The sequence below is a fragment of the Ciona intestinalis genome, chromosome 2 (assembly GCF_000224145.3).
Source record: "Ciona intestinalis chromosome 2, KH, whole genome shotgun sequence".
NCBI classification, from domain to species: Eukaryota; Metazoa; Chordata; class Ascidiacea; order Phlebobranchia; family Cionidae; genus Ciona; species Ciona intestinalis.
This window is the reverse complement of record NC_020167.2, coordinates 3,423,755-3,436,655: the sequence shown is the minus strand read 5'-3', so window position 1 is coordinate 3,436,655 and position 12,901 is coordinate 3,423,755. Positions and strand designations below refer to the sequence as shown.

At 32.2% G+C, this 12,901-nt stretch overlaps 1 protein-coding gene and 1 non-coding gene across 5 annotated transcripts in view; both read right to left on the bottom strand.

Moving 5' to 3' along the window:
- Positions 1 to 12,901, bottom strand: part of LOC100186827 (probable phospholipid-transporting ATPase IA) — a 36,380-nt gene that overhangs the window by 2,865 nt on the left and 20,614 nt on the right. For all 4 annotated transcript variants that reach the window (XM_009859327.3, XM_026840486.1, XM_026840487.1 and 1 more), the window contains 20 exons: positions 11,495 to 11,593; positions 10,599 to 10,685; positions 9,940 to 10,083; positions 9,544 to 9,671; positions 9,069 to 9,237; positions 8,411 to 8,516; positions 8,039 to 8,166; positions 7,312 to 7,478; positions 6,846 to 6,915; positions 6,127 to 6,263; positions 5,395 to 5,497; positions 4,595 to 4,760; positions 4,207 to 4,298; positions 3,448 to 3,537; positions 3,033 to 3,236; positions 2,192 to 2,419; positions 1,588 to 1,734; positions 1,188 to 1,298; positions 763 to 837; positions 154 to 355 (listed from right to left, as the gene is read on the bottom strand). In XM_009859327.3, the coding sequence (XP_009857629.1) occupies positions 154 to 355; positions 763 to 837; positions 1,188 to 1,298; positions 1,588 to 1,734; positions 2,192 to 2,419; positions 3,033 to 3,236; positions 3,448 to 3,537; positions 4,207 to 4,298; positions 4,595 to 4,760; positions 5,395 to 5,497; positions 6,127 to 6,263; positions 6,846 to 6,915; positions 7,312 to 7,478; positions 8,039 to 8,166; positions 8,411 to 8,516; positions 9,069 to 9,237; positions 9,544 to 9,671; positions 9,940 to 10,083; positions 10,599 to 10,685; positions 11,495 to 11,593 (2,653 nt within the window). The remainder of the gene's footprint in view (positions 1 to 153; positions 356 to 762; positions 838 to 1,187; positions 1,299 to 1,587; positions 1,735 to 2,191; positions 2,420 to 3,032; positions 3,237 to 3,447; positions 3,538 to 4,206; positions 4,299 to 4,594; positions 4,761 to 5,394; positions 5,498 to 6,126; positions 6,264 to 6,845; positions 6,916 to 7,311; positions 7,479 to 8,038; positions 8,167 to 8,410; positions 8,517 to 9,068; positions 9,238 to 9,543; positions 9,672 to 9,939; positions 10,084 to 10,598; positions 10,686 to 11,494; positions 11,594 to 12,901) is intronic.
- mir4146 (microRNA 4146) lies at positions 5,976 to 6,034 on the bottom strand. Its single transcript, NR_034542.1, has one exon. It is a non-coding gene; the product is annotated as a microRNA 4146 (primary transcript).

Here is a 12,901-nt window from a genome sequence, read left to right as displayed (position 1 = left end):
ATGATTCATTTTCGTTTATTATAAGAATATAATCCAAAAATAAAATAAAAGCTATTTCCTTGTCAAGGATCTGGAATTTAAGCCAAATTTGGCCCATTACCCCAATAACATGCCATGGTCAAAACTATAATTACTTTTTAAAAATTATCTCACCACTTTTCATAGAATACATTGGTATGTAGAACAACATGAGTGAATGAACAGTTGCGTTGGCAAACATGGCCCAGAACACTTTAGCATTATATTTCGATGCACTCTGTGATATTGAGTAAAGCTGGGGGTGTTTTAACATCACTTTACTACTGCATGTGCGTTCAAATAAACCGAGTGTAAATGGTGGAAGTGCAGTGAAGAACTGTAGATGGCAAATTTTTATTTTAGTTTTTACAAGGGCATTTTACACTGGAAAAAAATATAAAAAAAAAGAAGATAAGTTTTGAACTAGTTAAAAAAAAATGTTTTGCTTTTTTTGCACTGAAAAGTTAACGAAGTCATGCAGTGCATCTAGTTTTAAACTATTTGAACAAAAAAATATTGCTTTTTACTTTAAAATCTCATTCTCATGTATTTTAAGTAATATACTAATATAGTGCACCAGTGAGCCTTGGCCCTTGGGACATGGATTAAAAACCTCAAATTTAAATTAGGAACTCAAACAACACAAACATAAGGAGAGGAAACTCTTAAGAATTTGTTGTTGGCGTCAAAAATATTTCAAAAGGCAAAAGTTTTAAAACAGAAAGAAAACCAGTGAATACTCACCACATTGTAGAAGGATATGGTCCATCGATCGAAGAGAATTTGACCCGAGAATCCGTTGTAGAATGCGAACCACAGCTGTGGGTGGAAAACTAAGGTCAGCTTACACACGCAAATATCAATTTATCAAGTGTGCAACGTTGCAAAAACAGAACAAAAACCATAGTATACAAGGCTGTTGTTTTAGAGTTATATGTAAGAAAAAAAAAAGAAAATTCCACAATTAAATAAAACATAAAAAAACAACAGGGCCTAATTTAAATAGCCTACAAAATAATATATTAGGAATTTAAAAGTTTTCTAGACATATATTATTAAAAATATCACATTGCTCAAAAAATATACGAAGCGCCTCCAATTAGCAGTAACTGTTACACAGTTAAACAAACATATTAAAATTAGACATATTTTTACATACTGGTCCTTACCTCAATCAAGTATAGACATATATTCTTGTAGAATGAGAAGAGAATACATTTGGTCAGTCGATTGTAGTTCCATGCACCGTGTACTAGAAGGAGTTTGCCCAGGAAAGCAAACTTAAAAAAATGTTAAAACTATTTTAAAGTATTACCCCCAAAAAAATTTGGAAAATTAGAATTTTTTTACCAAAAAAAAATTGTAAAAACTTATAAAAAATGTTCAAAATTTAACATTTTTTTCTGTCTTATTTTGTATTTGGTTAAAAAAGAATTAAAAACAACAAAAGTTACCCCAAAGCAGTAAATAGTTGTACATTAGAATTATCACAAAAAGTCAAGTTGTAATATAAATAAATAAAAAATGTTTTAATTCTCCCCACAGATTTATTAACTACGCTTCTCGCACTTGTGCTATGGAGTAATCGGATGAGTTAGCAGCTTGAAGTCCTTCTTGTCCACTGATACCAACACCAACATGAGCTGCTTGTATCATACTAACATCGTTTGCTCCATCGCCAATAGCAAGTGTGATCGCATTACAATTCTTCTTTACCTGAAATGGTTAAGGATAGAAGTATATTATAGAGGATGGCTTATTAGTCTTAAAAAGAATATGATTCTAAATTTAAAAAAAATTCTTAAAAGAGAAAGGTTCTTAAATAAAAAACAAGTTCTTAAAAAAAGGATCTTATAGTTTTAGGGTCACATTACACTTGAATAATCTTTTTTCTCCGTACTTTTCTCGTATACATCAAGTTTGTACAAAACATATTTTTTAGGAGATTAACAGCTTATAAGGTTGCTATAATGACTGAAAAATATAAGGTCAAATGATCTAAAAAAGAGTTATAAAGTATTTAAAATGAATCTTGGTCTAAAAATGCTGCAACAACATATTTAGCTCAAACAAAAATTTCATAAAATATAAAAAAAACTATTACAACAGCATTAAAGTAATTAATAAAGGCGAGGATTCTTGACTAAATAAATCAAATACAATCATTTCTCACCAATTCAACAATCATTGCTTTCTGTATGGGTGACACTCGACAGCAGACAACTGCTTTACAAGAGAGAGCCAGGTCAAGAAACGTCTCTTCAAGTTCCTTATGAAGCGCATGCTGTAGAGTGGATCCTGTTACTATCAATGCAAATTTCGAGGTCTCGGGTGCTTCCTCCAAGCATGTTAGTTCCTTCCTTATATCACATATGGCTTCTTCCATGGTTTGTTTTGTTTTCTGGATGAAAAAGTTTTTTTAGTTTGATTCGGTGGACCTGCACGAAAAATCTGACTTAGGGAAAAACAAATTTTAAAGTTTATTAATGTTATTGTAATTAGTATAAAAGTTAATTATTTGGATTTTAGAAGTAATTTTAGAAGTAGATGAGTATGGATGTGTGGTACTGTACGTGTATAACTGTGTGGACTGTAGACATATTATATGCAACAATGTTTACTTGGTGAGCTTGATTATTTCAATGTTTATGCCTGTTAGATATTAATCTTCACTAGCTTATACCAGCCAAACATAATATCAAATTTAAGACATATTGAACTTTGAACACAATAAGTTCAAACATTAACAAAAAAAATAAAATCAAACGTTAACAAAATTTTACCAAAAAAACATAAAAAGTTGTATCAAAATTAGTGCATATAATTAAAAACAAAGAAACACATATTATTATTAAAAAAGTTTTATAAAAGAGATTCTAATAAATAAAAAAGAACAGACATATGTTATACTTGAGTTTTTGAGTTTCTACCTCAGATTACACCAGGAAAAAATGTATCAAAATGACTGCATATTAATAAAAACGAACAGAAAATATTATTAATCGAGTCAATACCTCAAGTGTTGAGTCGTTTAATATAACGAGAGACATATCGTTGTTGACAAGTTGAGAGGAATATGCAATGTTGATGGCAGTCTCTTGCTTATCACCCGTAAGCACCCATATCTTAATATCAGCAGCAGATAAAGTAGCGATTGTTTCTGGGACTCCTTGCTGTAACTTATCCTCAATAGCAGAAGTTCCAAGAAGAAATAGATTCTAAAAAATATGAAGTTTTCTTGAAAACAAAAATTCAATAAAAAATTAAAAAAGAATATTTTTTAGCTTATAAATGAAAATTTTATAGATTTTATTCGAGCTGTTTTTTACATAGAATTTACACTCTGTGGAGAACAAATACAATATAAAAAAACCTTACAGTTTTACTCATAAATACCAATATGATGATAATGTAAATGGCCTTACCCACCTTCTCAATTGCCTCATATGCATCAGACAGTTTTTTGTCACGATCCACAACGGCAGTGCTGGCTTCATAATAAACTGTGTCGTTCCATTTCTGGCAACAAAAACAAAGCATTCGTCTTATTTTATATTAATAAAAGACTGATGATGCCAGTATTTGGTGAAACATCTTTGGTCCACCATTACTTAAACTCAATTATTTTTGTGAGCAATGTATTTAGTGTTACTTGTACACAGTGGCGTAACCAGGAATTTAAAACGGGGGGTCTGAAGTTTTTGCATACAAAATGGACGCGTATAAAGCGTGACGTGGTTGATAAAAACATACCTTGACTGACATAAATAATAACGCACATGCTAGAAACGCGTAAGATTGTTTTTAAACTACAATATTATGACTTCATTTTTTATAGATGAGGGGTTCTAAATTTACAACATATTATTCAAAGGGGGGTTCGGACCCCTGTGACCCCACCTTGTATACGCCCCTGCTTGTACAACACAACACCGATTTTCTAACTCTCTAAAGTTAAGTAACTGTGTAAAACTCAATTACAAATGTATAATTTATAAATAAATTTTATGATTTGATTTTAGTCAAGAAATTTAAGATTAAACGTAAGCATTAAAAATTAAAGGTACGTGGAAAGCAGTCTCGGATATAATAATAACTGCTGTTCGATCAACAATAACCACTATTAGACCTATAAGCCTACTTACATGGCCAGTATTGATGGCACAATAGCAACTATGGCAACCCTACCTTGTAAGCTGCTTCATTGAGTTCTGTTTGAGCGAAACACAAAGTTCGTAATCCATCACGTGCGTAATCACGCAGATGATTTTCAGTTTCAACTAAAAAAAACATTAAAAAAATTTAAACATCTTTTTGAAAAGCTTAAATCCCATTTCCATAAAATTTATTAAATCAAAGCAAAAGTTTAATGTTTGTCAAATTAAGGAAAGTTAGAAATATTATAATAAGACATGGTTTGATAAATATAAAAGCTTTAAAACCAAAGCTACATTAATATCAACCTGAATCTTAATATTCAATACTAGTTTAATAGATGTTTCAATGCATTTATTATTTTGCACAAACAAGTTTTTAAATTTCATGTCTACTTCTGCAAATATCATAGAAAACTTACATTTGAATTGTGATTTTTCAGACAACCTTTCAAAGATGACGTTGTCTGCTCCTTTGCACATGAGGATGATCCTGCCATCTGGAGCACGCACGATCACGGACATCCTCTTCCTTGTGCTGCTGAACTCAAGGACATTGAGGACCTCATAACTCTCATCTTTACCTTGCTGTTTAAATATTTAAAGTTAGCTCTTGGAGTAGAGGGACTATGTTTTGGATGGAAGTTGGACGGAGTTGCACTGGTCGCATAATCACTTATAGCTTCATTGGTGTTGTGTTTAATGGGCAAAATCTGGCCTAAATCCCTGAGTGTTGGGTGAATAGGCAAAATCTGGCCTAAATCCCTGAGTGTTGGGTGAATGGGCCAAATCTGGGTCCTTAACACCCACATAGAAAAGAAAGTTAACTCTTATTGAGAGAGTAACAAGCCAACTCTGGCCATAATTTAAGTACCCAAAGTGTGTCTCACTGTAGGACCTTGTCCTCACTCATGTAGAATAAAATACTTTACGACACCCATTGTAAAAGTCCATTTCTACACACGGTATGCAGGAGAATTAAGGCCGTAAATTCAGGCTATACCATTTACCCGATTTTAGCCTTCAAAAACCGAACATCATTTTTTCAAATTTATAAACTAAACCTGCCAGTTCAAAACCTACCATAATTATGAACTTAATTTTCTGGTTTAGGTTATGATGAGCCTTAACTATCACATAGTCTCCAATATAACACATTCAATCCTTCTTTTTGGAGAGAGATAAAAGGCAAATAAAGTTCCAATTAATAAGAAATACTCACACAACGCACAACAACATGGGTTGGGGTTCTAACACAGAAAACATAACCAAGGTTACGAGCAGCTTTCACTATCGCGTTCTCATCTGGAGATGACGATTGATACCTGGGATGTTGATCAATTAATTACTTTTTTACCTAAAATTTCCTTCCAAAAAAATTTTGGACAAAGTTTAAAAACTAGTTAAAAAATAATTAAATTTTTTTTCGAAAAATCGAGAAAAAAAACTTTCTTTTTTTTTCGAAAAATCGAGAAAAAAACTTTTTTTTTAAAAAAGGGCTACTTAACATTTTCTCAAAATTAGACGTCTGTCTTGTTAATGTTAACCATAGAATGTGGCAACTCATGATAAACAATAAAGTTGCTGTTAACACAATGTGAATAACACAATGTGAAAAGTGTTTAGCAAATACACAATTCCAATAAATGTAGCATGAAAATAAAACTTTTTCAAGTAATTTTAAATTCAACTGACAGTTTGCTAGTAGCCTATATTTAATGACATTTTCAAATGCATTACAGTAACACAACTAATATATAGTATAGACTGTTGCTGCTACTTATGTTATGCTTGTATTTTGAGCTCTCCTGGCAAGAAATTTTCTTAACAAAACTTTGGCCAGCAAAATTCTTGCCAATAAGCTCAAAATATAAGCCATATAGAGCAATATGCCAAATTTCATGTGCCTTTTGATACAATATAGAACCTGACACACATTAAATGGAGAACTTACTGTATGTTTTCCAAGTTATCGTCTCCATCTTGGTCGTCACGGTTACTCGAAGTGGGTTGATCGACCTTCTCCACCTTCTCTGGCACCACCGTGTGGCAGACTGACATCATGGTCGTAAACTCATGCACGTAGTTTGACTAAAAATGTTTTTTTTGTTTTTGGAGTTTTTAGAAAAAACTACTAAACTTAAAGCATATAAAACATGTAGTAAAACACAAGACTCAGTTTTTTCTGTTTTTTTTTATAGAAATCAAACTATAGCAGTGGTTTTCAAACTATGGGGACATATAATACATTGGGTCAACCTCAACCAGACTAGTGTGGAAAACATTACACATCCCATAGAGGATTGATATATTTCAGCTAGTCATCAATATACAAGTAAAGTAGTCATTTACTTTACTTGTACATACTTTTATAAAATCCACTTATTCAGTAGGCCTATATTTTTTATCAGTATTTTTATTTTAAGTTTAACCTAAAACTTAAGGTTGTAGAATCCTTGAACATGTTATGCATATATATATATGAATCAATCCACAAAGGGAATAAATATTTGTTCGATTCCCCAATGAGGAAAAAGGAAGTTAGAACCCACATATGATGAATGTAAATTGAAACTTCCTCCACACATCTACTGACAACAATGAATAGAAACTTATTGTTAAGTAAAATAACCGACAATATTGACAGGGTATGGTGGAATAAGCACAACGTACCTTGGTTTGAAGATTTTCAACAAAGCTTTCATCATAGAAATAGCAGCCTGGTCGTTCCGAAATCCCCTCCCTTTAAAGTAAATATGTATTTAAGGAATATGAATGAATGTAACCTGTAACTTACTTTATCCTTGAATGGCCAGAAAAAGACAGTCGTAAAACACGGGTGTCCTCTTTATATACCTTGTGCCAGCTTTTGAGTTACTATGTATGTTACTTTGTGAATAATTAAGGTTTTGTTTTTTTTTAAATATAGTTATAGATTGAGGCCTTATTGACTGGGAAAATGTTATTTAAATATTGAGAACTGAAACAGTTTTTTTTGTTGTTGGTAAAAGCAGTTGTGGGCCTAAAGAATACATTATACTAAGAAAAGGGTTTACTTGTATGCTACTGAATTCTGTACGTCAATATGTTTTTTAGGTTGTCTGATACTTGTAACAACACAACACCAAACACCACTTACCCGTACTTAATTCCAGCTACTGAGCACTTTTTGAACTCCATTATGTTCTCGGTAAGTGTCCCAGTTTTGTCCGAGAAAATGTACTTGACTTGCCCGAGCTCTTCATTCAAGTTTGAAGTACGAGCCATGGCTGGTGTGTCAGTCGGCTCGAAGTACATGTCAAGATCCTGGTTTGAAGAAAACACAAGACTGCAACACTGAATATTAAGACATACTTATTATAGGTTCTAGGTGTATCAGTCAAAAGAAAAATCACCATATTTTTTCAAAAAAAATGTTGAAATTGTTTTTTGTTTTATTTAAAAAAAAAATAATTTAAATAAAAATCCCACAATTTTTACTTTTACATTATAAATTTTCGCCAAAAAAATGAACAGTTTAAAAATCACTGCAAACAATACAGTGTTTTATTTGCCAAGTGCGTAAGCGTAATGACAATGCAGCAGTTTGTAAAGTTTAATCCACAAATACAATGCACATGAGTTATTTATTAACAGGAGCTACATATTAAGCTGCACAAACCAGAAAACAAAATAACACTTTGTTTATTTCTCATCAACAGCAAAAAAAACATGTATTTTAAAATAACTACGAAACAAAAAGAAGTCAAATATGGCAGTCGTTAAACTATAAAACAGCATTCTAATGCAAACTATTTAAAATATGAATTATAAAGATGTAAAGGCATCTAAATGTAAATCTTAAAATAATAGGCACAGCAACTCACAGAGTTTATAAAGATTGCTTGTATGAACTTGACCACTTCAAGTGTTACAAGTAGGGAGATGGGAACAAGGTTATTGTAGAGAATTATGAAGGTGAGTAACTCCATGAAAAATCCCTTCGGCCCAGTACCTATATTACAAACACACAAGACATATTTATTGCAAAATCATTATTTATTCAGAGGATACTGGTTAAAGGTTAAAGGCTGCCATGGAAGCATATGTGTCCGGGGGCCAAACACTAATTGAAAATAGCTGAAAACCTGAAAACCTAAAAACCAGTGGAACATTATGTGCATTCTGCATTCCACCAAACAACATAAAACAATATGGAGGTCTGCCCTTTGTGTTTGTACAAGTTAAGTTCACTTCACCTGTATCATTCAAGTACCAACGTTGAGTTGTCTCTTTCTTCCACACCTCGCTACCAATAGCAGAGGCCAATGATATAACGATAAGGACAGCCATCAGAAACCAAATCTGTGGGAAATCAATAAAATCGCTGATTAGAAAAATGATAAGACACACTGATATTGGATTATCCGATTATTGTTTCAATGTAGTAAGAAAATGATTGTTTTTTTTCTGTGCAAAAGCATTTAGTTTCAATGTAATGTTAGTATATATATTTGTTAAGAAAAATGTTAAAAAAGTTTGGGATTTGGCATAAAAAAATTTAACTAACTAAGCGTTACTAAACCTTTTTATAAAATTAAATTAAGGAACCACCGAAACTATGGTAATCTAGCATTGTGGTGCTGCTAAGAAATGAGTAACCTGCAGCCAACAGACTAAACATGGTGTGAATAAACATTACAGATCCCACAAGGAACTGATATATACCAGCTACTTGAACTTGCACTTAAACTTGTAAAAGCAGAAAATTCTTCAAAATCCCATAAAGAATTTGAACAACCTTTAAACAGAGAGTGCTGTGTTTTGGGCAAACAATTTACATGGTTAACGCCATGCACCAGTTTGTTAAAGCAATAGGTATTATTAGGCAGCTCAAAATAGGCAGACTTCCTATACCTGCATATTTGTTGTTCTGTCGACATTTGACATTTTCAGAGGTGCACGATTGGCATTTTTCATGAGCTTAGATTCATGACCTGTGTACACAACAACACCAAATATCCACTTTGTGTTTCGAAGCATGGCACCACGCAGTAAGATCTGATCAGGACCAAGAGGAAGCAACCTATACAAGTTGGAAAGAGGTAATATATTTAGATAAGCATTAATGATCCAGTACAGTTAAATGTTATTTCAAGAAAACAACAAGCCTACATGCAGATTCAACTAATGTTACTCCCAGCAGTTTTTAAATTTTTTTAATTTCCAACTAAAAACTCTTATATGCAAAGAATCTAAAACCACCAGAGAGTTGCCAATACGTTTGAATTTTATTTTCAGATTTTTTTTTAAAAAAAAGTGGCATACAAACTTTCTTTAAGTCATGTTACTTCCAAAAGTTTTTAATTTTAAAAATTTCTAACCAACAAACCTGTCTTCATTGAGTTTAATAGAACCATTGAAGCTGTAGAGATGTCTGTTCGGACTCTCACATTCTATCATGCCATGCAGTTGCAACAAATCTTCACTGCTTTGTATTTCACTTGTAGCCGGTATACCCTGGTATTTAAAGTAAAAAAAAATACATTAAACTAATACAGACACATTTGAAACAAAATTAGTCCTAAAATATATTAAATTATGATATATTAATGCAAATTTATACGAAAACACTAAGCGTTGGGTACATGGAAGAGACAATCTGTGTAAGAGCAGAAAATTGGGCATTTTTAAAATTCCAGCACTCTCAAATTAAAAAAAGCAGTTTTTATTTAATTATTTTTTGGTTTTCCTCATTTATATTTCCATAGGCACACTTTTGTTATACCTGGCGTATTTTTAAGTTGGTTTCGCCGTCCAAGTTAGCAGTTTCAATGTAACACATTGCTTGTGGTTCACTTGAAGAGAGTAGGATAAGGTCGGCCGGAAAAAACTTCCCACTGACAACTTTTACAATATCTCCAACCACAACCTGAGTTTTACGGCATGGTTAACTGTTTATATAGGAAGGAGAGTACTGTCGCACTAAGCTGCATTGTGTGATTTCTATTCAGGAGCAAAATGAAACCACAAACTATGTGGCTGTGGTAAGCCATCATTTTGTTGTCAACTTTGAATTGGAATTCTAAAGGTTGTCAAGTAAATGGAGCATATTTCAGTGGCACATGTATGGAAACACCACAAAAAACAGGAATTCATTAATATTTTATGCTAATTACCCTGTTGAACCTATTTATCTTAAAAACATCTGCTAGATATATTTCATGTACGTTAAAATAAAGAAAATTGTCCACAATCGTCATTTCATATAGTTCTGCTCCCGTTCCTTTACAGCTATTGATTTTTATAATGCTTCGTACAGGCATAGGATAACAACATAAAAAGTAGTGTTATAATTTTCATGAGTATCGATGCTTGAATTAACACTAGAAACCCGCCCCATGCATTATTGATAAGCAAACGTGAAAGGGCTGCTGTGTTACACACCTGGGTCCAAGCTAACTCAACAAAAGTTCCATCTCGAAAAACTTCCACTTTTCGATTGTTAACTGCGTCATCTGCACGGTGACGTTTCTGAAACAATGGAATGATGTATTCACATTTTACACCATGCTTAGAATGGTGGAGTTATTTTTATATGGAAATATAAAAGTTGAATGTATCTGTATTTAACCAACTGTTTTCCAGTCTATTGGGCCTTGACAATGGAAATTTGGAAATTTTAAGGTAGAGTGAATATATTGTATTTTAATACTATAGTTTAAGCATGGTTTGTTCTGCTTTGAAATTACAAACAAGGTTTTGTTTTAGGTAGATAATAAAAAGGAAGAATGGTATAGAAATATACACTTCAACTCCAACATTTAACAACAGAAACTTGCACTCCTAGAGTTAGTATATTGAAAAGTCCAGACTAATGACATGAGATTAGATAGCAAAGCAACTTGAAGGATTGGTTGAAGTAATTACGTAATGCCTAATAAAACCACAATCCTACTTGAATAGAAAGCTGTGCTTTCCAATCTAGAGCACTTAACCACAAGATCATGTATTGAGAAAGGACATTTTAAGCATCATATGCTCATAGTGGTATTAAATATGTTACCATGTTAATTTAAGAAAAAGTCAAAATAGACAATCTTTATCTTTCAGTGTTTTAAACGCATAAGAATGAGTTGTGAGGTCTTATGCTTGGATCTAACTAGATATGGAAAGTCTCATAAAATATTTAATCCGTTGATTTAAATTTCCCTATGTTGTGTGAAATTGCAGCCTATCAGCAGAACTAATGTTTACAATTACTTTTTTCCAACTATGGAGCTCTTAAAAACACCAAACAGTTTAAAATATGTACACCATATTAATGCACGGATGTTACTCACATAATCTTCCACTATTTCTTTTATAGCAGCAACAAGTAGAATAAACACAAGAGGTACAATTGTTGTGTATTTTCCAGTCGGTGAAATACCTGGAATTTGCTAAAAAAAACAAATGAATTAAATTTCGATGTCCATTGTTTAAAAACAGAAGTGAAATATTAGTCTATTGTTTTAAGTAAACGTTTTAAACAATTAAGTGTTCAATAAGGAGCTTTAAAAGCTATATATTATAAAGAGCCTTCTTTAAAAAAAAAAACAGACCTAATTCAAAATTAAATAACACTTGGCGACACAAAACAAACAGCCTAACCTGTTTGCCTAATGATACAGAACAAAACATAGTCATTTTAAGCCGCATGAAACACAAATTCAGCGCTTTGTAATCGGAGATGGGAAGCGTAACTAATTGACTTTTAGTGGCAGGTACACAAGGGGGTCCCAATACCAGCGGTGCTTGCATTCAAGGCGTTGCGAATACAAAGGGAAGTTGTAAACTGATATTATGATTCCGATTGCATAACATTGAAAATAAATAGCTTTTTAAATGTCACTAACCTGCAGAATGCAGATGATGAGGAAGAAAATGTTAAATACTTTTCGGAACTGCTCGAACAAGAACAACGGCAGAAATGTAAGAAAGTTATATTTTCCTGTGCTGTGGAATCATACAATACAAGCAAACTTTAATTTTTCACTGTGGTAAAGCTATGCAAAAAAACTGCAGTGCAAGCTGATCAACTTACAAACAACAATAAACAATAACAAACACAGATGACAAGCCTTGCATAGCAGGAAGTAATAATAAAATGAGCTTTCAAACTTATTCTTTGCATTTTTGCAACAATTACCTGATTTCATTTTTTAAAAATGTTTGTTCTTCTAACGGTTGGTTGAAATATATTGTTCTTGTTCCGTTGTCTTGTTGTGAGGCAGATACACTCGAGTTGCCAAATGGCACTGTAATTACATCAACATATTATTAGCTAAAAACAGCAGGAATTCAATGGCCCAACTCAGCCAACTGCAATTACATGCACTATTCTATACAATATAATATCATCAATATGTTAACAGATACCAATAATTTTATTACTAAATGTGTGAATGAAACATTGTATAACCATACTATAATAAATCTAGGCAATTGAATACAAAATTAATAATTTTAAATGATTTTTTGTCCTTGGTGAAGTGAAACAACATTTCAAATGAATTCTAATGTATTTAACATCATATTTATTATATTGTCATAATATGATATGCTGTATGCATGAAATAAAACAAATTTAATCACAAACAATCACAAACATGAAAAACATTTTCAAAGGTTTTCCCATAACCAAGTGGAATTAAGCCGCTTGAAATATTAATGAGACATCCATCACGCATAATCCATATTAAAAGGCC